Source organism: Pomacea canaliculata, linkage group LG1 (assembly GCF_003073045.1).
Source record: "Pomacea canaliculata isolate SZHN2017 linkage group LG1, ASM307304v1, whole genome shotgun sequence".
Taxonomy (NCBI): Eukaryota; Metazoa; Mollusca; class Gastropoda; order Architaenioglossa; family Ampullariidae; genus Pomacea; species Pomacea canaliculata.
This window is the reverse complement of record NC_037590.1, coordinates 24,653,441-24,679,689: the sequence shown is the minus strand read 5'-3', so window position 1 is coordinate 24,679,689 and position 26,249 is coordinate 24,653,441. Positions and strand designations below refer to the sequence as shown.

At 39.8% G+C, this 26,249-nt stretch overlaps 2 protein-coding genes across 5 annotated transcripts; one reads left to right on the top strand and one right to left on the bottom strand.

The window, feature by feature from the left end:
* The first annotated feature begins 1,349 nt into the window (after nucleotides 1-1,349).
* LOC112574438 (sodium- and chloride-dependent glycine transporter 1-like) lies at nucleotides 1,350-12,550 on the top strand. 2 transcript variants are annotated; one of them, XM_025255526.1, is made up of 16 exons: nucleotides 1,350-1,664; nucleotides 3,705-3,831; nucleotides 4,180-4,311; nucleotides 4,584-4,781; nucleotides 5,045-5,090; nucleotides 5,357-5,489; nucleotides 6,053-6,187; nucleotides 7,435-7,538; nucleotides 7,854-7,978; nucleotides 8,727-8,839; nucleotides 9,582-9,719; nucleotides 10,053-10,152; nucleotides 10,558-10,655; nucleotides 11,033-11,188; nucleotides 11,393-11,597; nucleotides 11,643-12,550. In XM_025255526.1, exons 1-16 carry the CDS (start codon nucleotides 1,653-1,655, stop codon nucleotides 11,717-11,719), a joined length of 1,899 nt encoding a protein of 632 aa, XP_025111311.1. In that variant the 5' UTR covers nucleotides 1,350-1,652; the 3' UTR covers nucleotides 11,720-12,550. The 2 variants fall into 2 exon arrangements, with proteins under 2 accessions (XP_025111311.1, XP_025111303.1); XM_025255518.1 differs by having other exon boundaries at nucleotides 1,353-1,664; nucleotides 11,393-12,550.
* A 993-nt stretch (nucleotides 12,551-13,543) lies between these two features.
* LOC112556234 (leucine-rich repeat and death domain-containing protein 1-like) lies at nucleotides 13,544-26,236 on the bottom strand. Of its 3 annotated transcripts, XM_025225069.1 has the most exons (10): nucleotides 26,080-26,236; nucleotides 25,178-25,422; nucleotides 24,630-24,905; nucleotides 23,200-23,418; nucleotides 22,763-22,931; nucleotides 20,929-21,197; nucleotides 19,818-20,264; nucleotides 18,486-18,665; nucleotides 17,914-18,091; nucleotides 13,544-17,538 (listed from the first exon to the last, which is right to left on the bottom strand). In XM_025225069.1, exons 2-10 carry the CDS (start codon nucleotides 25,415-25,417, stop codon nucleotides 17,240-17,242), a joined length of 2,277 nt encoding a protein of 758 aa, XP_025080854.1. In that variant the 5' UTR covers nucleotides 25,418-25,422; nucleotides 26,080-26,236; the 3' UTR covers nucleotides 13,544-17,239. The 3 variants fall into 3 exon arrangements, with proteins under 3 accessions (XP_025080854.1, XP_025080862.1, XP_025080861.1); XM_025225076.1 differs by lacking the exon at nucleotides 13,544-17,538 and having other exon boundaries at nucleotides 17,993-18,129; XM_025225077.1 differs by lacking the exons at nucleotides 24,630-24,905; nucleotides 25,178-25,422; nucleotides 26,080-26,236 and adding an exon at nucleotides 23,896-24,517.
* Nucleotides 26,237-26,249: the final 13 nt, after the last annotated feature.

The following is a 26,249-nucleotide window of genomic DNA, read 5'->3' as shown; positions in this document are numbered from 1 at the left end:
GGTTTTTTGCTCTTCATTTTCAAACATTATTAATAGCAATTACCATTTCCTCATATTTTTAATTTAATAATTGTTGTTCATGAGTAAAGAAATGTTTTTATGCAATAATGAGGCAACACAATTAAGCATTAGTATCTCATTCTGAAACCATTGGGAAAATGATTTCTTTGAAAAAAAATTGATAAATCTTCATTTGGGAACCTTATATATAGGCCTATATATAATGGGCAAATGTATATATTTTTGCAGGCCGAAAATAATAGAGGAAGACAGTTATGCTGCTTTCTGTGAAGAACAAAAGTATAAGGCAAAACTACTGTCTAAACTTCCCCGATCAAAAGTACGTCTTTCTCAGGGATTAACACGTACTTTTATCGTAAGAAATGTATGTACACGTGCACATGAAGTCTGAAAATTGACAAATATATACATACCAGCAAGTCAGGATATTCCTTGATTGGTACACCTGATTCACAGGGTTTAGTTGTGTGTGTCATCTGAATCGACATGATGACTAAAATACTGGCGTTGTCGATATTGTGCCAAATGCTCGCTTAAATGATAAGCTGTACAGTAAACTGCTGCAGATAAGCGCGCGTACTTTTTAATATTTATTAAAACTGCTTATTCCTGCCACAAACTGCCGTATGTGGAGTCTTGACATCGAGCAGACGACAACCCAAAACAGTGTGATATGTGTATGTGCAAAGTTGTATGGGTTAGAGAGTAAGTCACGTGAGCTAGCGGCCAATCCGAAGGCTCGGATGAGGTCGCTATACAACAATTCTTCGGGAAAAGCAAATTCGCACCCGGGCCCCGGGACAGACCTCTCCGGGCCCCTTGTACTTGTAATCGTAAATTATTTTCCCAGTATATAATGTATGTTTACAATTCGAATCTCAATATCTACACTCAAACTCAACTTCTGCATGTGTAATGCTTGGGTGTTCTGTCCTTAGACTTTTCTTTAAAAGAAAAAGAAAAGGAGAAGAAGAAGAAAAAAAAAAAATCCAGTGACCAAGGCCGGGCCCCCTTGACAGCCGCGGGCCCGGGTACACCAGCCCCCCTGTCCCCCCTCTCGTCAGGCCTGCTGACAACAAAGTCAACTGGCGTGTTTCTTGCTGTACCTATGTCTGACTGACAGATTCCTTTCTTCTTGGTCTAAAAACCTTTCGTCAGAGAAACTGTATTCACACAACGAAGTGTAACATGGTGCAGCACACACACACACGTACGTGCAGTCAGTCGACAGCTAAAAGCTGCAAGTAAACCCAGAGAGAGGGCGGGGCGGTGCCGGCATGAGGAAGGGAAGGAGGTCTGATAGCTATCTCCCCTCACACTACAACCACTGCTTGGTATGCCAGACGCCGGCAGCGTCCTCCATCATCGGCAGCCACAACGTTCACACATGCTCTTGCGTCGATGCTGCCTTTGCCAACAACAAAATGAGGTCATCAAGGACCTCCTTGCGATACAATAATCACACAGACAATGTCAGGGACCATCTGAAAGTCGGCAGCCAATGTGCTGCACACCACCATCGTGAACAACAAATGTAGGGGTTAGACCTGATGTCAGTAACCATCTGAATGACGGCAACCACTCTGCTGCACACCACCATTGTGAACAGTAGGTGTCGGCAGTGAGGTACCATGCCCGGGAAGGTAAGTCTCATTCCCTCCTTCTCCTGTTCTCTCTCTCTCTCGGCATCAATTTAACTCAGTTATCTTATACTCTCTTCCAGTGACAAAAGCAAAAAATACTTCGATGACCAAATTATCAGGGGAAGGAAGATACATTACAAAAGAGAAAAAGTTCAGAAATTGTCCTACCTGTTTTAATTTCTATCTGTAAATTCACACAATGTAAGTAATGTGCATGAAGACAAGTCGGGCCACGAAGTGTTTTTCTCTAATAAACAGTTAAAACTGTTTTTTGTGACTTATTAAAGCAAATCCAATACAATAGGGACTTGTAGCAGTTGTATTGTGCCTCATGGACAGACTTTAATAATGAGTTAAACAGCATTTTTCTGGACCACTGAATGTTTTTAAAAGTAAACACTGACAAGGAAAAAAATTATTTTATTCTGTGTGCGGCAGCAATCCTCATGAAGTAAAGTACACAGTCATAGTAGTGTATAACTTATTATCTCTGATGTAGAATAATTTGAGTAGTACAGATTAACCTTACTGTGGAGAGTAAGGTTTAGGCTACTTGTTTCATCTCGTATTTTTTTTTTCAATTTTGCTTATTGAAATTTTGTAACTAATCAGTGGTTGGTTTACTGTGCTGTGCTTTCGTATATGTATAAATACATTCTTATCTTCCATAAAATGCACCTGTGTTCTGTATTTTTTCTTCTGCTTGTAGTACTCTATATTTTCAGTCGGAATAGTTTCAACAAATGCTTCCCATGTTGCAGGCATTGTGTGTGTAATTGCGCCATCATCTGTCAGACGAAATCTCAGTCTCCTATCACAACAAAGCACGTGTCGCACACATGAATATTTTGTACAGTTTGCCTCTCAATGCTGTGTGTGTGTGGCAACCGCATAGCCATATATCATTGCCTTGCTTTGTGCTTTTTTTAATTTAAATTCGAAATTGTGTCCGTCCATCTGCCTGCCTGCGCATGCCTTCTTAGTGTTGTACGTTTTGCTTTGAACATTGATGTTTTGCTTCGTGTTGTGGTTGGTGTGGTGGTTGTTATGTCAGCTTTGTATAGCGCATTGAGTCTGCAGAACGGTGAGGAATAGGCACTGTACTCATCTCACTCTAACTGTTGAAGGAGAAACTGATAATCGTGCACAAACTGACAGCCACGCGCACGTATTTGACATGAGGTCACACGTGTGCACACATTTCAAAACACGCATTCGTGCCAATGTAAGCATCTCACACAGCAAGGTCAACAGAATCTATTGCCAATTACTAACTGTCTGTAACGGTTTTCATCCAGCTTTGCCCTGGTTATGAATGAATGTTTTGGTGCGAAAGTAGGTTAGTGACTAAGTTCTAGAAAGTATTTTTTACCATTAGGTAGCTCAGCCCTAACCTTCTGAGTCGATTGCATATATATATATACTTAGTATATTAATTATACTTAGCAAGTGAAGTTTGAGGCTACCATGGGCTGGTCCGTGACAGTGTACATTGTCAAGGCTACAGGTAATTGGGAGAGAGGGGACCATGTCTCAGGCGCATCTGTGTACAAACGTGACGTCACCATCTAGACCTCGATGTTTCGAGTCGTGAATCTCGTAGTATGACTGGAGGAGGGGGTTAGTAGTTTACTCAGATTTGGGGAAATATCATCGTCACTGAGCTGTACCCAGCTATTAGAAATAAAAGTTCAAGCTCCAACAGTTTAAAAGTTAACCAAAGTCAAACGTCCAATTAAGTGTAACGTTGCAGACAATTAAGTTGACACACGCTGGCACCATACCTTGTCACAACATCCACATTTTGGGAGGACTGAAAAATAAGTTTTTCGCCTGTTTGCAATTCGCAGATTAGCACTCCCAGTCGTGTGATTGTCAGTTTGCACGCAGGTTAGTCTTTAATTACCGCGAAGAAGAAATATATCCCAATAGAGAATAATACTGATCTTGAGTTACATTCACGGTATCTTAAATAATTATTCTAAAACAAAGTGAGGAAAGATGTGCTCATTTACGATTTATTTCTTATATATTTTTTAGCATTTATCTACACATAAACGAGGTCAGTGGGGTCGCCAGATCGAATTTGTGCTCACACTGATTGGCTACGCTGTTGGTCTCGGCAATGTGTGGCGGTTCCCGTATCTTTGTTTCAAAAATGGCGGCGGTAAGACACTTCTCTCTATCCCGTCCTCTCGTCTTCCATCTCAGGCTCCTCTTCCGTCTTCTCCCTTTCCCTCCCCTTCTCTCTCTCCCTCTCTCTCTCTCTCTGCCACCTTTATATCTATTTTCATTCGTTTAACTCATCTGAATCTTCCTTTGTTTACTCCTGTCATTCTGTGATATTTTTCACCAATTAATATCTAAGGTCAAGATTATTTTCCTTACTTTTCCTCCTTACACTGTACATTACCTTTGTACGACATCGTTGATGAAAATCTTGCTTCAGAGTTAGTCAAATCATCCGGACACAGAGGCTATTATGTAATTTTTCAACGGCGCCATATGTCTGCAGGAGCGTTTTTAATACCATATACTTTGAGCCTGATCTTCCTCGGAATTCCGCTGTTTGCCTTGGAGGTGGCCTTTGGGCAGTTCGGAGGACGGGGTCCGCTAACCATCTGGTTCGTCAGCCCAGCCTTTAGAGGTGAGTGGTGCCACATTTTCTTGTGCCACGTGTGCTTTCTGCTTTATATTCGCTGCTCACACAGATGCCATACCACCTCTAGCATCCCTACCGCTGACAGGTGATAACAGACCAGTCACTCAGCCAATCTAAAAACAACTGTCGTCTGTCTCACATGGTCAGCAGCGGTAGGGTAAAGTATGCCAAATATTATCCTGCTGACATTTGACAACAACTGGACCATCATCTGTGTAGTGTCAGCTTTTGAGTGAAGGTCTGTGGTGTTGGTGCAGGTGTGGGTATTGCCGCTCTGCTCGTGTCCACCGTCATACAGCTGTACTATGCTGTCGTCATCGCCTGGGGCGTCTTCTACCTCTTTGCCTCCATGGACTCGGTTCTCCCCTGGACTCGCTGTGATGACTGTTCGTGCCTACTCTTCCGAAACAACGACAGCATGGAGGTCGTCCTCAACAGATCCTCCGTCAATTGCTGTAAGCGGCCTTCTCGAAATATCCACACACACACACGCATATTCACACACACGCAGGCACCCACGCACGCTCATCTCTGTCAAATAGGTTGAAACATTTCTCTTAGAGACTGTCTTCACCGTGCTGCTATGCTTTTTAATAGTTACCCTTTTCAAGAAAAAAAGGTCCGAATATTCAGAAAATTCAGCTTGTTCTAAAGTAATTAATGGTTACTCATCAATGTTTCTATGACTGTTTCAATCATTGACTTGTTCTCATAACAGCCGGATATGACGGTCCAGTACGTCCCTCCAGTGAGATCTATTTCAGGTGAGCTATTTGCCTGTCCCTGACAGGAGGTGAAAGGTGAAAGTACCTGTATGTGTGCATACGTACTAGAGGCGGTGTCCTCACTGAGGTTCTTGATTTGGTCATGTGACTCCAACCAGCAAGTTCTCTTTGACATGTCTTGCACTAGTCTGGTACCAGCGTTGGAACTCTGTGTGTGTGTCTAAGTAATACTCATTGTTAATGTTGATATCTATTACAGACTTACTGCTAGTTGCTGTCTCTAACACACTGTCACCGTGTTGCAGAGAATACGCCCTCGATAGTTCCGGAAATATAGACCGCCCTGGAAATCTCAACTGGAAAATGATGTTATGTAATCTCTTCGGATGGGTCATTGTCTTTCTAGTCCTCTGTCGTGGTATTAAATCATTAGGAAAGGTAATTATCTACAAAATAATATCAATATCAGAGCCCCATCCTCTAATAAAGAACGTAAAATGTTGAAAATACAGACTAGTGTACCATTTGCTACTGTCTGGATTTTGCAATGCGTTCTTCATTATTTGTTCGATAGTTTTTACTATCAATATAGAATCAAATGTTATTGTAACAGCAGATTTACGACGCAGTTGAACTGCTTTTGAAGAAGTAAAGTTCCCTCGGAAGTAGTCACCAGCAGAGGGGGCAAAACTACTCTTAGCAATTCTTGTAGAGTTACTTTTGCAAACTCTCTTTATTCTGATTTCTGTCTTCTCTCTCTCTCACACACACACGTGTAGCAATGCCCAGCTTGCTTCATCTAGTTTACCCAGCTACCTTATGGGTTGGGGAAGTAAATACAAAGAGGGAAAGCTCTCACTTGCCCCAAGAAAATGGCAGTTTCTAACCCCTCATTCCCTACCCACCGAAAGGCTAGACTACATTCTTTTTCTCACTCACAGCAACACGAGAAGATTACAATGAGTATTTTCTTTTTACTCCAAAATAATCTTTTGTTTCAGGTAGTCTACTTCACCACCACTGTCCCCTATATCATCATGACAATCCTGCTTATCAGGGGAGTAACGCTTGACGGGGCCTTAACCGGAATACTGTTCTACCTCACTCCAGACTTCTCGAGACTTAGTGATGCGTCTGTAGGTGATGGCTCCAACAGTACACGCACACACGTACTCACACACACACACAATACTTCCGATGCTTTTGATTGGCTGTGGTCTTGTGTTTTCTGTGTGTTGTTGGACATGTTATATACATTCAAATCATGATGTCTTCATTGTGTTTCTAGACAGGCGTGCATGTGATGTGTGTGCAGGTCATATATATTATTTTGTCTTCGCACCTTCATTCGATTTTCTATGTATTGTGTGTTTTCAGTAAATTCTGTTTCTACAATATCTGTATAATATTCTGCATAATATTACTGAACTATTGCTTTTTAGAATAAGGAGAATCATATGATGAAGCATTTTATAAAGTGTTTGGTTATAATGGATGTTGCTAGAAAAAGATGGTAGTTGGTTGTAGGTATTAGAGTGAGCGACGAAGCATAAGTCCCAGGCGTCTATGTCGTCAATGACTTGTTTCGGGTCCTTAACCTACGGTATCAGTCTCTCCAACAAACTTAGTATTTGAAGTCGGAAACATTAAAAAAACTATTTACAGTTTATACAACAGTGCCCACTTATATAGTTTAGTCCTTGTTACTCCTGGAGGAGCTTAGGGCTGCAACAACACCTCGCCAGCGGACCCGGTTTTTGAGCAACCACCTTCAGTTGGGCCCATGTGGTTCCCACGTTCTTTGCCTCGCTCTCTTCTGTTCTTTCCCAAGTCTGCTTAATTATTTCAAGAAGCTTTTAATTAAACGTTATTAAAACATTATTTTAATGGGCATAATTTACGTTTTACGAACATTTTTTGCAAACATTATTAAAACATAATGCATAAACTTTTTTAACACGTTTATAAAATGTTTCAATGCTATCTGGGTTTGGTCTCCCAACTCTCCTCCTCCCCTGAGGGTTCCAGTCAACTGCCTGCCTGGCAATGGTGTCCCCTGGTTTGCGCAGGGTGTGTCCTATCCAGCCCCATTTGCACTTTTTGATGTCTTGGCTCGTGGCATTCTGGTTGGTTCTTTTCCACAGGCTGCTTTTGGAGATCTTTTCAGGCCATCTTATTCCCAGAATTTGGCATAGGTATCGGTTGGTAAAGGTCTCCACTAGCACTCACTCTCAGCGCTTATATGTCCATAGTCATTAAGAGAAGCTGAGAAGCCTGGACTCACCTGTCTTCTTTAAAAACTTATCGCGTCATCATAGTCATAGGACTTCGTGGGGCGTGCCTTTGTCGTTGTAACATCCATGTTTTCTCTGTTTCACTGCAGGTGTGGAGTGACGCGGCTGTACAGATTTTCTTTTCTCTCAGCGCTTGTCAAGGTGGGCTCATCGCCATGTCCAGCTATAACAGATTTGACAACAACATACTCAGGTAAGCAGCATATCTCTTGCCTCAATGAAATTCACGTGCTCAGGTGAGTACAGTACACCTGTCCTAGTATAGCTCTAGCCGACGTTCACACCTGTCCTCTATACGGAATAAATATGCGCCACGTACGTACTAGCAGCATCTATTTTTCTCTTGACAACAATGCCAGCTGACCCATTTATCTCACGTGACTAATATGCATCATTACACTGAATAGTAACTTCTGTCAACTCGACTGAGGTGAGTGGTCGAAAGAACTTGGTCTAGTCGGTAGATGGTCGAATCGACCTGTGGCCAGTTTATGTCGCTCTGTTGCAGAGAAGCGTTCCTTGTGCCGATTATCAACTGTCTTACCAGCTTTTTCGCGGGTTTCATCGTCTTCTCCGTCCTCGGCCACATTGCTGTGCAAGAACGCACAACAGTGGCTAACGTTACACAAGGCGGTAAGCAAATCGTTCTGTTGTTAAATATTGTTTATTTTTATTTGTATTTATTAGTTTTAATCAAGCTTACAAACCTTAGTAACCGGCTGGAACTTACCACCACCAACAGATGACAAGAGAGGGACAACTGCTCCCCTCACCCACCTCCACTCTCTCAGACTCTGTCGAGGTCCTGTTTCACGCGAGGTCAAGGCACAGTTGCACTGGCAAATGTCCCCCGAACTATGTTTTATGTTATAGAAAACGATTTCTGTTTCTAAGAAAGTTGCAACTAAAAATGAATCAACTTTGGAAAGAGCCCCTCCACTTGAATGTAACATCGCTCTAATGATGTGATCACGTGACCAGAGCCAGAACGCTTTACTTGCTGATTCAGAAACAAACGCAATTAATATGCTTAGCACTCACTTCAGATAATACATACGTATATCTATTATGTATAATTTGAATATTTCCTACACTGGCCAGACCTACAATAACCTTTGTAACACGCGTCAAAGCAACATGGCCGTATTTATTATATCTTTAAACAAGGTTTGTAGACAGGTTCGTCAAATGTTTTCACATGTTCATTGTTTCTTGTGGTACTTGGGTAGTCTAAGTTTTTTTCTCTGTTGAAATGTATATGGCTGTAAAATACTGTGATATCCTCGTAACACTGTGGTTGTAACTTGATGTTTGCCATGTAACTAGATGTTATTCACATTGATGACTGTTGTCTTTCTCTTGTACCGTCTGTCGTGCTCAGGTCCTGGGCTGGCGTTCGTGGTGTACCCAGATGCACTGGCCACTATGCCAGCCGCCCCTCTGTGGGCCATTCTCTTCTTCTTTCTTTTCTGCATCCTTGGCTTCAGCTCTCAGGTAAGTTGCTGCTTTCTATTGTTGGCTTATCGTACGTGTTCTCGCGATATTCTGGCTTCTAGAAAAAAAGTAGAATCTCGTCCACGAAGGGTGACCTGACTTGCAGGTCCCATAGCTCCCAATACACTCCGGTACCTTTCAGTTCTGACACACGATCCTTTAAAGTTATCATATGGTAGAATGAAGTATTTTTTCTGAGCTCATTGTCCTGATATGCAGTGTTTATGGTTTGCAGCTTTAAATGATTTCTTTACATCAAAAGATCTTCAAGCTGTAATTGTTTGGCCTCGCAATTTTTAACTATGGCCTCGAGCTGCAATTGCTGTCCTGAAATATTCTCTATTTACTTTCTCCAAACCAGTGGCGTAGGAACCAGGGGGGCAGCGGGGGCAGCCGCCCCCCCAAGGAAAATACAGGGGGGGCAGGAATATCCTTTTGCCCCCCCAATATTTGAGACGTAATTCCTCACAAAGAGCAAAGAACTGAAGAAAGGTAGGGGAACGTAGAGAGGAGACGGTCATCACCGTCACAAAAGCGGGCCCTGAGGCAAGTGGAGGCTCTAACACCTCAGACGATCAGATCGTGCGTGCGTGCAGTACCCCCCCCCCCATCCTTTTTTACGAAATGTGCGAGTGCGAACGCCGTTCACTGTCAGCAGGGAGTTTGCCCCCCCAACGTCGAACATCTTCCTACGCCACTGCAAACGGATGTTCATATAATTATTATCTGTGGTTTTTTTCAGTTTTCACTGGTGGAAACTGTTATTACCTCTGTGTTTGATGAGTTTCCACATCTGTTCCAAAAACGGTGGCCCAAGTATGCGTTTCGCGCCCTGTGGTGCTTTGTGGGCTTTCTGCTGGGATTTCCCTTCTTGACACAAGTAAGTGATGTTCCTCTGAGTGTGAGGTCGTGAGACTGCTTGTCGCCTGGTTTTAAAGGAATAGTAGGGTGCAATTTGTTTCTCCAATTATTTGGGAAAGTTCACTGCCATGTATTATCTTCCCAAATATACACCTTTCCATTTTCGAGATGCACATGTACAAACATATCCAAGCATAAAAAGAATTCAAAATCAAGACTTAAAAACAGGAAAATTCATATTAGGACAACTCTCAGAAATATTAATGTAAAATGCTGTGGGACTCAACTGTGTTTCTGTGACAATGCGGTGAGTGCATTTGAAGGGCACGCTCACAATTGTTTGCTTTTTCAGGGTGGTGCCTACCTCCTTGACCTGATAGACAACTCTATACTAGGGTATCCGTCGCTCGTGGTGGGTCTGTGCGAGCTGCTGATACTGGGCTATATATACGGTGAGGTTATGAAGGTTAAGCATGAACAATAGAACAGTGTAGAGATACCACTCATTGTCATTCGTACGCGCACTGAATCATTCATTCAACTGACGGTTCTACTACTACACGTGTCCGACAGATGTCCGACTATTGTTAATAACTATATATTCAAAAATAACACGATAGTCAATCAGGTGTTCAACTTTCCTTGACGAAGTTATGTTTGCTAAAACTATCAACTCGTCTATTTTTAACGAGAAGGATATTTTCTCAAGTATCATGATAACAAATGATTGATGAAATATTATGTCGTAACAGACATACTGGTTCTACTTCAGACAACAACTTGCAACTTAGAAAAAACTTGGTTCTTAAAGGAGCCGAAAAAAAATGTCCTCATGATATGTTCTATATTTATTGCAGGTTACAAGCAAATTTCTGTTGACATTTATTCCATGACCGATATTCGACCCATCATCTTCAGTCCTTGCTGGCTAGTCATCTCGCCTGTGCTGCTGCTGGTAACTCAAATCTTTATTTCTGTGCACTTGATTATGAAAAATCCGATTTTTTACTGACTCTGATATATATAGATAGATAGAGAGACATAGATGAGCAAATATGATTCATTAAATCCAGACACTCTTTGTATGCAAACATTTATAATTAATAATTTTAAAATAAACAAACACATTACAGCACACTTCTCTGGATGTCAGTGCGTTTCACATAAAGACTTTCTGACAATCCAAAAATACTAAAGTCAAACATTAAGACGGAGAGAGGCAAGCTCTGAAGCCACAATCACTGTGCGGGGATATTCTGGACAAACAGCCAGTTGTTTAATTGTGTAGACGTGTCAGGCCGTTGTGAAGTGGACGTCCTGCTTGTGTCGCAGCTCATCATCATCGCCACGGCCGCCCAACACCAGTCGCGCCTGAGTCTCGGTGACCCCGTGTGGGCAGAAGTGCTGCACCTCCTGGTCTCTCTCGTCCCCATCTGCTGCATCCCGGCCTGGTTTTTCTACTATACGTGTCCAAGAGGTCTCTGGGCGGTAAGGAAACACTTTGTTTCATTTCATAGTTTGAATATCAGCACCTTTGAATTTTATAAAACCTTACATTCGGAAGTATTGATGTTTATTCAAAGAGCTTGATTTATAGTTGAGGTAATGAAGTAACAAATGAATGTCCGTCATAGCCCCGCATCATGTTTCGTGCTAAACAGAAGTGCGACTCGTGCTTTTGTTCTTCACCAGACCCTGCGTCATCTGACGGCCCCGAAGCCCGAGTGGATCCAGAGGCGCTTCAGCATCCGCAAGAAGGCGGCCAGAAAGCACGCTATGGCATGGCATGCCACCCCGCACTTGCAGGATCCGGAGAAATACCCTGGACAGGACGGTGTGGGACACGTGCAGGATCCGGAGAAATACCCTGGACAGGACGGTGTGGGACACGTGCAGGATCCGGAGAAATACCCTGGACAGGACGGTGTGGGACACGTGCAAGATCCGGAACTCGACGGCATGCAGCACGAGCTTAGCCCCCAGTCAGCCTCGCATCAGAACAACTCGTCAGTCAAATAGGCGCTTTACAAGTCAGGTCTTCCACACGAGCCGACAGTTGTGCCTTCTATTAAGTGCTTTGCCTGTACAACAACAACAAGAACAAAAACCCTGTTGACCTTTGCCCTATTTAGGTGCTTTTCACTTCTCGTGCATTAACTAAGATTCTCCTCTCCTTCGGCAGCTCTTTCTCTTGAGCAGCTAGCACTGCAGTCAAGGCATGCATTCCAGTCAGGTTTGTTTGTCAGCCACACGCTGTCTTAACCTGAGATCCTGATCATTCTCTGGCACCATCATGTTGTGTGTTCTGTTCCATTCAACAGTCGCTGCACTAGTCATCAAACAACTACCTGCCGCTGTAGGATCTGACAGTTCTCTCCAGGTGTGGAGAGTTCAGCTGTGCGATGAGTTTCGGTATCAAAACGGCTGCTACGGTCCATTACATCAGACCTGGTCATTGCATGGCCACCCCTCCCTGCTCCACATTTATTGTCGGACCAGTCATACAGTACAGTATTCATACTGTACAGACATCCCCCAAGCGTCTATTTCCAGCTTCGTCGTGGTGATGCCGACAAAAATGTCTGCTGATGAACAGGAAGCTGGGGGATTGCCGTATTCTGCTTATGAAGCTTTAAAATAAATTGTATTTTTGCTCATACGGAAATAACTTCTCCTAACCGCTTGTGTAAAACTTTGTAGTGTCCAGTAATCTACGACAGCTGCAACATTTGCTTGGCAAGTGTGATTTTGAACATATGCTACATCATAAGGATTTCTTCACGATATTGTCATCAAAGTTTTTTGAATTCTGTTAAATGGCTTAAATAAAATGTGTATAATACTAGCAAATTCATAGTTTTCCTGCTTTGCTGAATCATCAAGTTTGCTGACTGGTTTGCTGGTTTTTTGTTTTATTTATCTGTTGATTTATCTGTTTACCTGTTTGTCAGCTTCTCTATTAATCAGTCTCTCTTTTTATTTAGTTCGTTTTGTCTTTTTACCTTTGGTTGGCTCTGTCAGTCGGCCGAGGAAAGTCGTCCTTCTGTCTGCAAAACGAAGTTGAACATCAACCGTGTGTGACGGCATATCCTCATATCTCGGGAAGAATGAAAGTGCTTGTACATACTCCAGAGTCAGGTGTATGTGGGGTCTGTCTCCAAGTTGTGACAGCGTGTAAGCTGTACAAACATAAACATGACCGTACATACACATTATTAGTCGTTATTACTGACAATCGTCTCGCTTTGAATAGTGATATGTGAGGTTTCAGAATTAAGTTGAATTATATTGCTCATAAAAATTGAAAGTATCAAATATATGCTCGTCATGCTAAGAATTTTGTTTTATTTATTTTTGTTTGTGTCACCCGTGGCACATTTTGCTGAGCTTCCTCGCAGCTGATGCACAGCGCGCCATGGCATGAATGATAACATACTATAAGCTAACATCTGTCTATGTTGCTAACAAATTGAGGTTACACAGGTGTGGAAATTCGGTGGACAGGCTCGCCTGCACGTGTTATTCAGCTGCGTTGATCCCAGAGAAGGAATGCATGTTAAACATGAGATCATCATACCAAACAGTATCAAAACATAACTGTTTGTACTTGAGTGGTCTTTACATAACCGTCATGAGTAAACTCGCCAAATTTTATCATTCGTGTTTGTCCGGTCCGTGCAGGAATCCAAACAAGCTGATATAAAATGTTTCGAATCATCAACGTACAGAAGCAATCACACTTTTAGAAATTAAAGGTAAACGTACATACGCATATTTATACATATTTTCTAATAGGAGAAAATGCGGTCTAATAAAAACAATGGCAAAGCTCAAACGTTCTAACAGAGTTAATTTATTTTAAGTATGTCTGGATTCTTGTAAAAACTCTGCCAATTTTTAAAATCTTGTTTAGTTTATTTGCTACAGTTAATATAATTAATTGGTGAAAACGGGGTGTTTCTGTACTTCTGCAACGCAGTATATCTACATATACACACCCTCACAAGACGTTGGACAGGCGACGCTAGACACCCGTGGATCCTTTATTCATCTTTGGTATCTTGAAACCCCTAATAACTTCAAAAACAAGAGGCTTGTCCTCAAGTTTCCCATGTTGCCCAGGGGCAACGACTTGCTATTGCATAATGACTATGGCACCAGATGTCTACATCGCAGCAGACTTTGTAAGGACCTCTGGAGTTCCTGTCCAAGCGGTCGAAGAAAGAGATGAGAAAGAAAAAGAACAACGGTATCAGGTCTCCTACTGCCTATAGCCCTAGAGACATAAACCTATCCGCGTGCATTCATGATATCACGAACTAATATCCTATACACATCCGTGATGATATCACGAGTCTTTCTGGTAGCATTTGTAGAAATGTATCTTAAGAAGGGAAGGGGGTTGCTTGGGAAATTATAAATCTAATCATATCATTAGAAAAAGTGCACCTTTAAATGGTTTGGTAGACCTTTAAATGACTGACAGGAATCAGTTTGGAAGACTTTATAAATTATTATCACTCTGCTGACGCACAAGGGGTGTTTGTGTTCTATTTGTGGAGGAGGGGACAAGAGTAAAAGTGATGAGAAAAAAGGAGAAAAAGAAGATGATATAATCATTGTCTGTTATGCACATTTCAAATCCTGTCACTCACACATTTTGACATTTTACAGACTAGTCATCATGTCACAGTCCAGAAAGCAACTTTCCCATCATAATACAGATCTGAGAGTAACCTGCTATCATTTTACAAACTTAATAGTAATTTCCCAGTTTCATCTAACTGTATAGCTGTTAAAGCTGAGTCTTCAGCAACAATATGTCATGTATTATGCACATAATTACGTTTAAAGTAAGCCACAAACAACTGCATTATATAAATGTTTGTAGACATATATTTTGTATATAAAAATAAGATTTTTCTACACATAAATGTATGGCTAGTAGAAAAATAACTTTTGTAACAGTGAAAGGCCACTTAAGAAACAACATATGCATATATGTATATATAAAACTGCAAAAGAAATATGCAGTACAGTAGTGGATAAAAATATGCAGATCACATTCCTTGTACTGTACAAATACTTTCCCCAAAGGTGATGCCCTCACCTCCCATTTCCCTAGTTGGTATTGTTTATGCTGTTTCAATACATGAGAGTATGCTTTCGTTGGTTGATTGGTTGGACATTAAGGCATTTGGTGTACTATTTGTGCACGCGTCCATGTGTGTGTAAACACTTTATAAGCTCCATGAGCTCCTCCATTAGGAGCAGATATAATTGTACTAAATATTAATTATTACTACTACTATTAGCAATGGTCTTGCAACAGCTCGACATTATCACAGATAGGATGATAATATCTACAGTAAAAAAATAATAATAATGTGCTACTCGACCATGGTTAGGGAAATGACTTGACCCCTAATGTTGCAAGTTGCTCCTCAAGTCTACTATACTGTGGATCTGATCATTTTAGAAACATTAGCTACATGCTTAATATTATCAGTAAGTCCAATAGCCCAGCAAGACCTGCAAGTCCAGCAAGTCCTGCAAGACCAGCCAGTGCCATTCATCACATTCTCTCGAAGCACGCTACCAACACTATTGTTCATTTTTTCTTTCTCGGCTTGATTACTGCAACTCCTTGCTTTACCGGCAAGTACAGAACTCGGCTGTATGCATTATGCTTAGAGCTAGGAAACGGGACCATATCACTCCTCTCCTTTGTTTTCTGCACTAGCTAACCATCTGTTCTTGCATCCAGTACAAACTGTCTGTGCTGATTTAATTTCTTTGCTGCCTCCTGCCTATAACTATTTCTATGAATTTCTCTTTCCTTGCATCCCAGTCAGACAACTATGCTCTTTGTCTGACGTCTGTCTCCCGACTATTCCTGTCACCAGAAAAAAATATGGTCACAGGATTTTTAGTTACTGTGCAGTAAAACAATGGAACTCTCTCCCTTTCCATATCAGCCTCTTACCCACTATTGAATTCTTTAAATGTGTATTGAAGACACACCTCTTACTTAATCCTTACTTGTAACACCAGTTTCCACAATGCTAGTCTTTTTCACCCTTCCCACCATTTCCGCTTATTGCTATTTTACTGCTCATCTTCCCTTTGCAAAATCACGATACTCTCAGTCCTTGTTACTTGGTTCCTCTTTGCGTCTTCTGTATTTGGCTTTTATTCATCATCAGTACTATTGTCTATTCTTCCATAGTTTATATATTGTTTGCTTGTTCTTCTGTTCCTGGTATGTAGCCTATGTCTTGTTCTTGTTCCTAAGCATAAAAGCGCATACTCCTTAGAAGTGTATGTGCTTTACAAATTTTACATTTTATTATTATTGTTCTTTTTAAGACCTGCAAGCCCAGCAAGACCTACAAGCTGTCAATTAAGGAAATTATCACACAGTTGACACTGCAAGACACTGAAATGTACACCTTGTTAAGTTCAGTTAATGCTTGTGGCCAGGTGACATGTCAGGTCAGGTGCTTACTGCAAGGTCTGTTGCACAGCTCACATCATACAATGCAACTGAAAACTCAAAATCATCAGCTTCCCCTACCATCTACAGCAAACCTTACATTCCACCAGTTATTCATTAGCCTCACCTGTGGGGAGGCTGTTAAAAAAAGGTTCAACTTTTGACTGAAATAAAAGATTGCTACATGTGCACAGCATGTGTGTGTGTCACGCTCACACACATGCATGCACAAATCTGAATAGAGCACATATCTTGATATCACGTATAAGCAATTACTAACAACTATTTACATGGACTAGATTTACCTATGTCATAGTACAGACAAAATTTCATGTCCTTTCTTAATTCTGATCCTTTTTCTTTTTAATAAAGGTATACCGCTTGCCTGCAAGAATCTGCAAGAGAGCACTTTGGCTGCAAAACTCAAATTCTAAATTAAGATCTGTAAGATACATGTTAAATCCATATTAAAATCTGTCTTACTCAATCCCTGATGTACAGAAGACTGTCCTCATTGAAAGTTTTTTTTTTCAAAACATATAATTAGTTAATTGAAAATGACATGATCCAATCAACTAGAAGTAAAATTTGGAAGTGTGAGGGGGTGGGGATTGGTACTGTACACCAAGCCAACTAAGGCTATATCACAGCAAGGCAGCCAGCCTTGTAAACATATGCCAGCATGCCCAAGATGAGAGCTGAGCCCAGGGCAGCCAGCCTTCACTTATTGGTGACAGGCACTAATCATTGCACCACCAGACCGCCCTAAGAAGAAATATGGAAAACTGAGACAGTCTAATTAATGAATATAGATATAGGTTAGGCTTTTTCAGACAGTTGTAACAGAAGCTTTTGCAAGTCTTGCAAACCTTTTGTGAACTTTGATCACATGATTTGTATTACACAAGGAATATTATTCTGGTGGTATCTAGTTGCCATATACTTGTGTATAAAGAAAGGCCCCAACACATGTGGAATGAAATAAAATATTCCAGTGTTCCTCATTAAATTGCTTTGATGTAGGGAGGATGGAGCAGTGATTGCTATAGCCTTAGCCTCTGTGACATGATCTTCATGTTCCATAATTGTTTAGACAGCTGTTCATAGCCAACAATATGCAGCACTCTAATCAGTTCATCGGAAGTTGCTTTTTCACTGTAAGATTCTTTCCAAAACAACATTGCTGCCATCACACGATCAGGGAGTCGATCTTTACCATGGTACATTTGTTCTAATTCCACGATTTTTTCATTTGGAAATTTTAACTTCTTCATTAGATATCTCAATTCATTTTTGCTTAGAGCTGGTTTCATTGCCTCAAACATCCTTGTTATCAGCAGATCTGGAATACAAACCAACAGACTTTGAAGTGCAACTATCACAACATTCACTAATACATAAATCTTTGTTTTAAAAAGAATCTTTGCATAATGTATTAATTTCTAAAAAAAAGCTATTGCTGATATTATTGATACTAATTTCAATAAACTATTCATGAACAAGCAGAAGTTCTTCAGGCAAGCTGGTTCTTGAGTGCTGTAGAAAATGATCATTTATTTTCCTGACAGAAAATGTGGCTTAGCATATAATACATAAGTAATAAACAGACTTTCAAAATGATTTGTAAAAGGTTTGATAACTATGGGTGGGTGTGGGGATGTGTGTGAGATTATATGCACACACACAAGTATGCACACACCCATTTGTTTAAGTGTACCTTCTCTCTCCAAGGCTCTACGAATGAAACATCCAATGGGCTGGAGAACACCTGACACACACACATCCATTGGCGGAGTTCGCAAAGGGTTGTTGTGGAGACGTAAGTCACGAAGACCCTTCAACTGATCGAAGTCTACCGGTAAAGTTGTGAGATGATTGTTATCCAAGTGCAGGACCTCCAGTAGAAAATGTGAGACTTTTGATAACACTAATGCTGAATGAGTCAAAGACACAAAATTTTAACTAATCTATACAAATAAAGAATACATGAATCAATAAACTGACTCTGAAAACTGTACTTCTTCAAAAGTTTGTAGTTAATTTTTTTCCTTTAAAATTTAACGCTGTTTTTCCATAAGTGTATCAAATATTTACCTTTACTAAAAAAAAGTGTTAACTAGTTGTTGATAAGCCAAAACGTTAAAATAATATCATAAACTGTTAAATAATGAAGCACGATGCACATTCACAATCCTATATTAACTCACTGTTCAAGCTGTGCACAATGTAGCAATTTTAAAGATTAATCTGGTATAATTACAATCAATAATTGAATATAAGCTTATTTACCTGTAACCTTTTCATATAGCACAATGTATCTGGAAGTGATGATATCTCATTGTGAGAAGCAATCAAATCTGTCAGGCATCTCATAGCATTAAGAGTGCGAGGCAGTGTACGTAGAGTGTTGTGTGACACATTCAGATACCATACAGATGAAAACTCTATTTCATCTGGTAATGAAGGCACCTGGATGATGACAAACAGCATTTTAAAGAATGAAAAACATTCTATATCTTCTCAGACACAAATCTTTTTTCTAAAACTGCTCCTCTACACTCTTAGAAATTCTACTTGTCTGAAGTTTACACACTTGTGTACTCATGGAATGCTGCTTAAATATAACCAAATTATTTACATTATGAACACATTCTGAAGTCCATTCATCTACTAATGATACAAATATTTTTCTGAACTCATAAGGTCTAATTTTCCATTGATACTTCATGAAAGATCTTGTTTATAAAAGTCATATGATGTTTACTTGGTCCAAACTGAAATGCATGCAAATTGAGTGAAGGTTTGTAGACTCTAGTATTGTACTTTGTCTTTCTTTGTAGAGGGTAGGGATCGAACAGCTCCGAGGACTGTCCCTTGTGTACTGAGTTATGTCTTTGTTTGTAGATGATAGGGGTTGGACTGTCCCTTTCTCACCCCGTCTGTGTGCACAATAGCCAGCCTTGAACTGCCCACCCGCGGCTACTGGCGACTGGACCTATTGTTACGAAGTTGTCTCAGCCACTTTCCATAAGCTTGGGAGACCATGACCAGACAGGAGGGATGGGGGTGACACGGGGGCTGGGAAAGGTCATGACGAGACCATGGGAAAAGGGGTGGATGGTTCTGGAACGTTCGAAGAAGATAGAATAAGTAGTGTAGCTTTACAGCTGAGAGACTTTTTGATTTTGGAAGTGAGAGTGGAGAAATGGCAGGCCAGCCACCGAGTGAGACTCTGAATAAAATTTAAGGTTATGTGGCAATTTTGATCTTTAATTGTTGTGTTCTTGTACGATTAGCCCACCCCTATGTAGCCATCAGGGACTAACGTGCTGGTTATAGGTTAATAAAAAAAAAAAAAGAGAGATGTTTTCCACTAGCACATAAATACTCACGCTAAATTATTCTCCAACAAATAGAAGTAAATGCTACATTTAAATAAATGAAGGTGAAAATAGATGAAAAGCACAGCTATATCCTGATAATTTATGTCATGATAAATTCCACAAATTTGTGTCAGAAATATTCCATAAGAAACAAAATTGATCAAGATCTTTTATTGAAAGCGCAAAGCTGCTTTCAGGATCTTGTTACTGCATGTCATTAAAAACAAACAACACTTACCTTGGTTCCTCTCTGTTGGCTGAAATCCAGCTTTTGCAGACTAGGAATAGAACATACTATTTTGGGAAATTCAAAGAAATGATTATTTGACAGGTTCAGATCTTCAAGGCATGCCATCAATCCTACTTCTTCTGGTAGGTCTTTGAGCATATTGTCAGAAATGTCCAGCATCTGCAGCTTAATCAATGAACATAGTTCAACAGGAAACACTCCAACTTCATTCTTCTTCATGTTGAAAAACAATAAGTTAGTCAGCTGAGAAATCTCTCCTGGGATAGATATAATTACATTGTTGCTCAGATCCAATGTAACCAAAGAGACCATATTACAAACTGCTTGTGGAAAGTCTCTGAATCGATTATTATTCAGAGTAAGATGTTGCATCTTCTTCAAAGCACCAAGTTCTTCAGGAATACTGATGAGAGAGTTTCCATCTAAATGCAATATCTGAAGAATAAACAATCTCTTGAAAGTCTAATACTGTTTTGTTAAAAACGTATGTACATAAAAAATAAACATGTTCTGCTTCTGATCTCATTGTAAAGACTAGTATTTCCCAAAGAAATGTAAAAACTACTTTCTTTTGGTGTCCACTTGTATTGATATTTTTACTTTCACTTTTAAAAATAAATTATTATATACTAATCATAATAAATCACATCATCACCAAAAAATCTCCTATTTACTACCAGTATTCCCCTCCCTTCTAAAAAGGCAAAAAGAAACATGGTGAGGTTAAGACTTTGACCATTTCATAACCACTTTGGAAAGAATTAATATAGTCAGACCATGCAAATATTATATCAGCTAAAACCTTTTCAAACAAAAACTGACTAATAAAAAATTTCTGTTTAATAAAACATCCCTTAAAAAGTACAATTACTCTATGATAGCAAAACGTTTGCAGAGTTCAAATGAGTTCAAATGCTAACTTATGCAATGTGTTCTGTGTGATTGCTTTAAAAGCCAAATCCATGAATATGTGCTACAAGCCTGGGACATAAAACAGATGGGAGTTCTAACAAAGGGATTCAAGAATTTGCAATCTTATCTTTTCAAACATTAGCAGTTATTTCTTACTAAATGTTTATTTCAGCATAATCTACTTTACCTCCAACTCTTCAAGAGCACAAAAGGCAGCAGGAACATACAGAAATTCATTTTCTGACAGAATAAGCATAGTCAGCTTCTTTAAGTTTTCAAATTCAACAGGTAACCTCTCCAGAGAATTCTTGGGCAGGCTCAAAATCTGCAAGTTAGAGCACCAGCAAAGCCCTTCTGGAATCTCACTCAACTTGTTGGAACCAGCATAAACCTCTTGCAATTCAAATAGCTCTGCAATGTCAGCAGGCATGGCTTCCAACAGGTTATTCTGAAGACCTGAAATCAGTTACACAGAAGTCAATTCTTTGATAATGTAAACAGAAAAGCCCTCAAAAAGTAAGGAGATTTAAGAAAAGGTACTCATCTAGCCTTTCAGTCATGGGGAGTGAGGTGCTAGAGATGGTACTTTTCTGGTGGCCAACATCTTATTACCATTACCTCTTCACTGCATTTTCTTCCACAACACTCTACAGCAGTGGTTCTTAACCTGGGTTCGATCGAACCCTAGGGGTTTGGTGAGTCGGTCTCAGGGGTTCGGCGGAGCTCTCCGCCACGGAGGTCAAGACACACCTGCAATTCGTGATGACATTAAAGAAGGGTTCGGTGAATGTGCATATGAAACTTGTGGGTTTGGTACCTCAAAAATGGTTAAGAACCACTGCTCTACAGGTACCAATTCAACAGCTAGATCAAATGGGGAAAAAATGTGCTGTGCTTTATATTACAGAGCCAGCTAGTGTGTGTGTGTGTGTTTTAGGTCTCAGGTGACAGTGCTCTAACTACTCAGCTACCACCTCTCACAAGGAAGGCAGGAAAGGTGTGTGGTGAAGGGGGAGATAATGAGAAGGAATAAAGATGCCCAGAGTTCATAAATTTATAAAATACATTCAATAATGAAATGTGTTTAAAATCTTAATTTCATTCTTGTGATGTTGATGAAGTACTAAAGGAATGGAGCCAGGAATTTCAAAGTTGTTACAATTCGGCAGAGAGGATCAACAAAAGCAGTGAGAAGAAACTCTGTTGGTATGAAAGAACTCAACAGTTACGACAGATAAGCCAAAGCATGGCTGTGAAGCTAGCAGTGACAGAATAACACTTTCTGGTTAATATGAGTTCAAAGTGATGTGCAGTTCCTGGAAAAGTGATGTAACCTGATTAGTCGTAAGTGGTGACAACATACATTAGAAACAATAAACCTGATGCAAAACACATGACAAGAATTGAAAATATTGCATGAGGTGTTATTCAGAGACCAACTTTGCTTCACTAATAATATGTGACATGATGTCTAAGGGTTAAGAGGGGGTTCTCTGACAGTCATGAAAAACTGCTTTGGTTTTAAGACCACTAGTAGTTTTGTTTTTTTCTTTAGCAAGTAACTGGTAATATTTTGTAATCTAAGATATTGTCTGTCAAATGCAAAACTGGAAAAGGCTTCAGATAGTCTGGGAAGGTTTTAAAGTATGCAACAACATTACTCAGATAAATTATTTGAGGGATGTCCAAAGACCCCTGGTCCATGATAGTCCAGTAAAAAAAAACAAAGGGATACATCCAGGCCAGCATCAACCTCAAGATCACTGCATAATTCTAATAGCATTAATGTCAGCTTTTTGCAAGAAACAAAACTTGGGGAAAAACACAATTGCAAAATTGTATGGACACAACTATGAAATAATTCCACATATTTTAAATGTGGTAGCCTTGATCACACTAACTTACTTATAAAGTAAGGCACATCATTACTGTATAACACCCACTCCTGACCCCACTTCCCCCAAACACTCTCTTGCATTATCATTTCTAAAGAAACCTTCATAAAAGAAAAACAAAATTACCAAGAATTTTGAGATGCTTTAGCTGAGAGATCTCTGGTGGTAGAACTGTCAATCTGTTATTGTTCAGACCGAGGATCCGTAATTCTTTGAGCAGTCCTATTTCTGCCTGAATGGCTGTCAGATGATTGCCGGACATGGCAAGTTCTCGTAAGTTTATCAGCCAAAACACCTGCATGAATCAATAAAGTTTAAAGATATTCTTTGCTCTTTAAAAAGTAGTGATTATATGCTATTTGATGAAAAACAAACATTTTTCATCTGAGGTTGTGGGGAATAAGCTATATCACTCATAATTGATAATCTCCTCATGTATCTCTCTATGGACCTTAAACTAATTTAAATGTGAGCAAGATAATAGGTTTGAGTACATTTGCTCAGCAAGCACATGGGTGCTTGCACTACCCCTCTATGAACATGTGAAAGATTTGCAAACACACCTGGATAGGCACAAATTCAAACTCATTGTCATCTAGCAGCAGCTGTTCTAAAGAGATCAGGTTCTCCACTTCCCGAGGCAGGCTAGTTATCTGATTGCCTGACAGACCCAGGCGCTTTAGCCCTTCAATTGTGCAAAGTGCAGGATTAAAAAACTCAAGACAATTCCTCTCAAGTCCAAGAATTTCAAGGTTTTCCAGCTGACCAAGAGTATCTGGTATCTGTCATTACAATGATGCAACAAAACAAAATAATATTTTAAAAGCATGCAATATAAGAACTAATATATTTTAAGTACGTCCATTCTCAATGCACTATACCATCTATAAAAGTGCATCCATTTTCAGTGCATTGTCTTGCCACCACTTGTATGACACACAAACTTTTGGCAAGAAAAAAGAATGGTAAACTTTTGCTGCAGTTAGTGCAAGTAAAAATGTACTACACGTGCAATAAAAGCTCTCTGCACTTTAGAACTCTTGACATTTAAGATGAAATCAGGCATATTTCTCTCGTTCATTTCAACAAAGAAATCAAAAACATAAACTGAACATAAAGTTTGTTTAAAAACTGATACTAATTGTCTGCTTTCGACAGTATGCTGTTCTTAAAGAACTATGTCAGTGTGTCAGTAGCTGCAAGTGTTTCACAGAGTGTCAGCCAATACAACTGTTGTTGCCAAAGATGTCCCTCCTCACCATCTTTATTGCTGCTACCATCAGCTATTGATTTGCATCTGTTAGCAGGAGCAGTCATCATCTGCCATAAGGTTGTGGACAAGAAGTCCATTATCAGGCATTCGTACATTCAGGTCATTTGCAATTCTGATGGTTTGCTATTGTTTACCCAAGGTTCATGCATCATATAGTCAAAACTGTAACCTTCAGCTGCAACTGTAAGGGTATGTAAAACTATACAGGGAATGTCAGATTTTAAATGTGCCAAGGGTGAAAGCTGAGTCTTTTCATGGAAAATAATATTGGAGGAAATCTATTCAGACACCTGTGGAGAGAGGCAAAGCTGGCAAAATATTATATTATGTTTTCTTTTTAACTAACCACAGCGTAAAGAAAGCTTTCCTAAAGTAGTCATGTCTTGCGTTCATCCCACATACAATACAATACAGAAACATGTCATTAGTACCTGTACATCTGGGTGCAACAATTACTGACACAGAAACATGTCACTATAGTACATGTTAAATATATGTCTGGGTGCAACATTTATCAAATGTGTCTTCCTTGACAACTACCACAACCTTAAAAATGCTCCATTATGATAAACTATATAAGATTAAAAAGAAAATAAACCTGTTGCATTCTCCTGTGTCCAAGTATAATTAATATTTACCTATTAATAATATAAGCTTGCTTCTTTCTTGCATTTTTCAATATTCTATGTCACCATTTGTTACTCCCCAATGTCTATATACCTCATGAAGCCTATTTTCATTCAAGCCAAGAATCCTCAGTTCTTTCATGAATCCAATAGAAGCAGGAATCTCTCTGAGCTTGTTCCCATTAATGACAAGCTGTTTCAGTTTGTGGAGCCCAGATACCTCTGATGACAGGCTCTCTATGTCATTGTTTGACAGGTCCAGAATTTGTAGGTTTGGAAGACGAAAGACTGATCTGTTGACCGTTGTCAGACTGTTTTCTGACAGAATCAACATCTCCAAATTTTCTAGATGACTGATTTCATCTGGTATCTAATTGGGGAAAAGACACATACATAAATGTTTTTATATAAAGAAGTATTTTGTAGAAGCAGTGCTAATCGTCATCACCATCGATAAACTTTTAAAGGAATAACTTGTATATTTCTGAGAGGTTGCAAATAGAATACATGTTGCACATTCACCATGTTACTAACCATGTTACTATTGTTACATTTAACTATAAAACATATTGCCCTCAATTTGTGCTGTATATATTTCTTAATTAATGAAACTTATCTTACTGTACTTAAATATAAACCAACCTCATTGATTTTATTGTTGCCAAGAAACAGACAACTCAGACATTGTGTATCAAATATGCCCTCTGGTATTTGAGTGAACTGCAATCCAGAGAGATCTGAGCACACCTTGCTACCTTTTGCATAAAGGGTCAACTTCACATCAAAGTTTCCATTTACAATATTATCTTCAGGATCTACAAAGACACTTGTATCTGGGACTTCATGGTCATCTGTCTCAACTGATGTTTTTCCATCCTCCATGACTACTGTATATGGGACAGAAATCAAATATTTTAGTGTACCAGTCTGCATACTAGGAAAAAATCTGACAGCTTGTACAAATAAGAATAAGCTTGTAACAAAAGATGGGATGAGCAACAGCAGGGCACCAGGAACATATGCCTGCTTTTACTCAATCTTTGTTGATGCATTATAGTCCATCTGTTTGCCGAGGATGACTACTGTATGTGAAATTCCTAATACCTTAATTGGTACATTTCTGATCTCCATAATGAAAAACGTGATCTTCTTTGAGTTTCTGGTTACTTAGAACTCTTTTGCAACACAATGAAAGTTTCAAGCATGTACTTTGCAAAGACAATTCCAGCAATGATAGATATTATAACGATGCAAACAATGATAGAGATAAACCTAAAAGAACACATGAGCACAAAACGTATATATGCTGATCCAAAATAATGATAAACAAGGCTGACTGTATATATGCACCCAACACTGACACCAATTTCTCTCTCTCTCTCTCTGTTTTAATGCTGCATAGCAATCTTAACCAGCTAAGGGTGCATTTAATGAGCTCGATAGCTCTAAATTTACAATTGTTGATTCCTGTAATCCATCAAAATTTCCCGCGTGAAGTCATAAAATATAGCAAAAACGCACGACTTGTAGGAATAACTGCTTACTGGTGTGTTAGCACTCCTGATCCTGTTGCTGCTGACTGGGAACAACGTCTAATCCGAAGATGTTGGCAAAGACATCCCCAAGCAGCTGCTGACCACAAGCGTTTCACCTGTTGCCAGGAGAAGAAGTCTCGACCAAGGTAGACAACCAGCGTGACGACACGAGAAGTGGG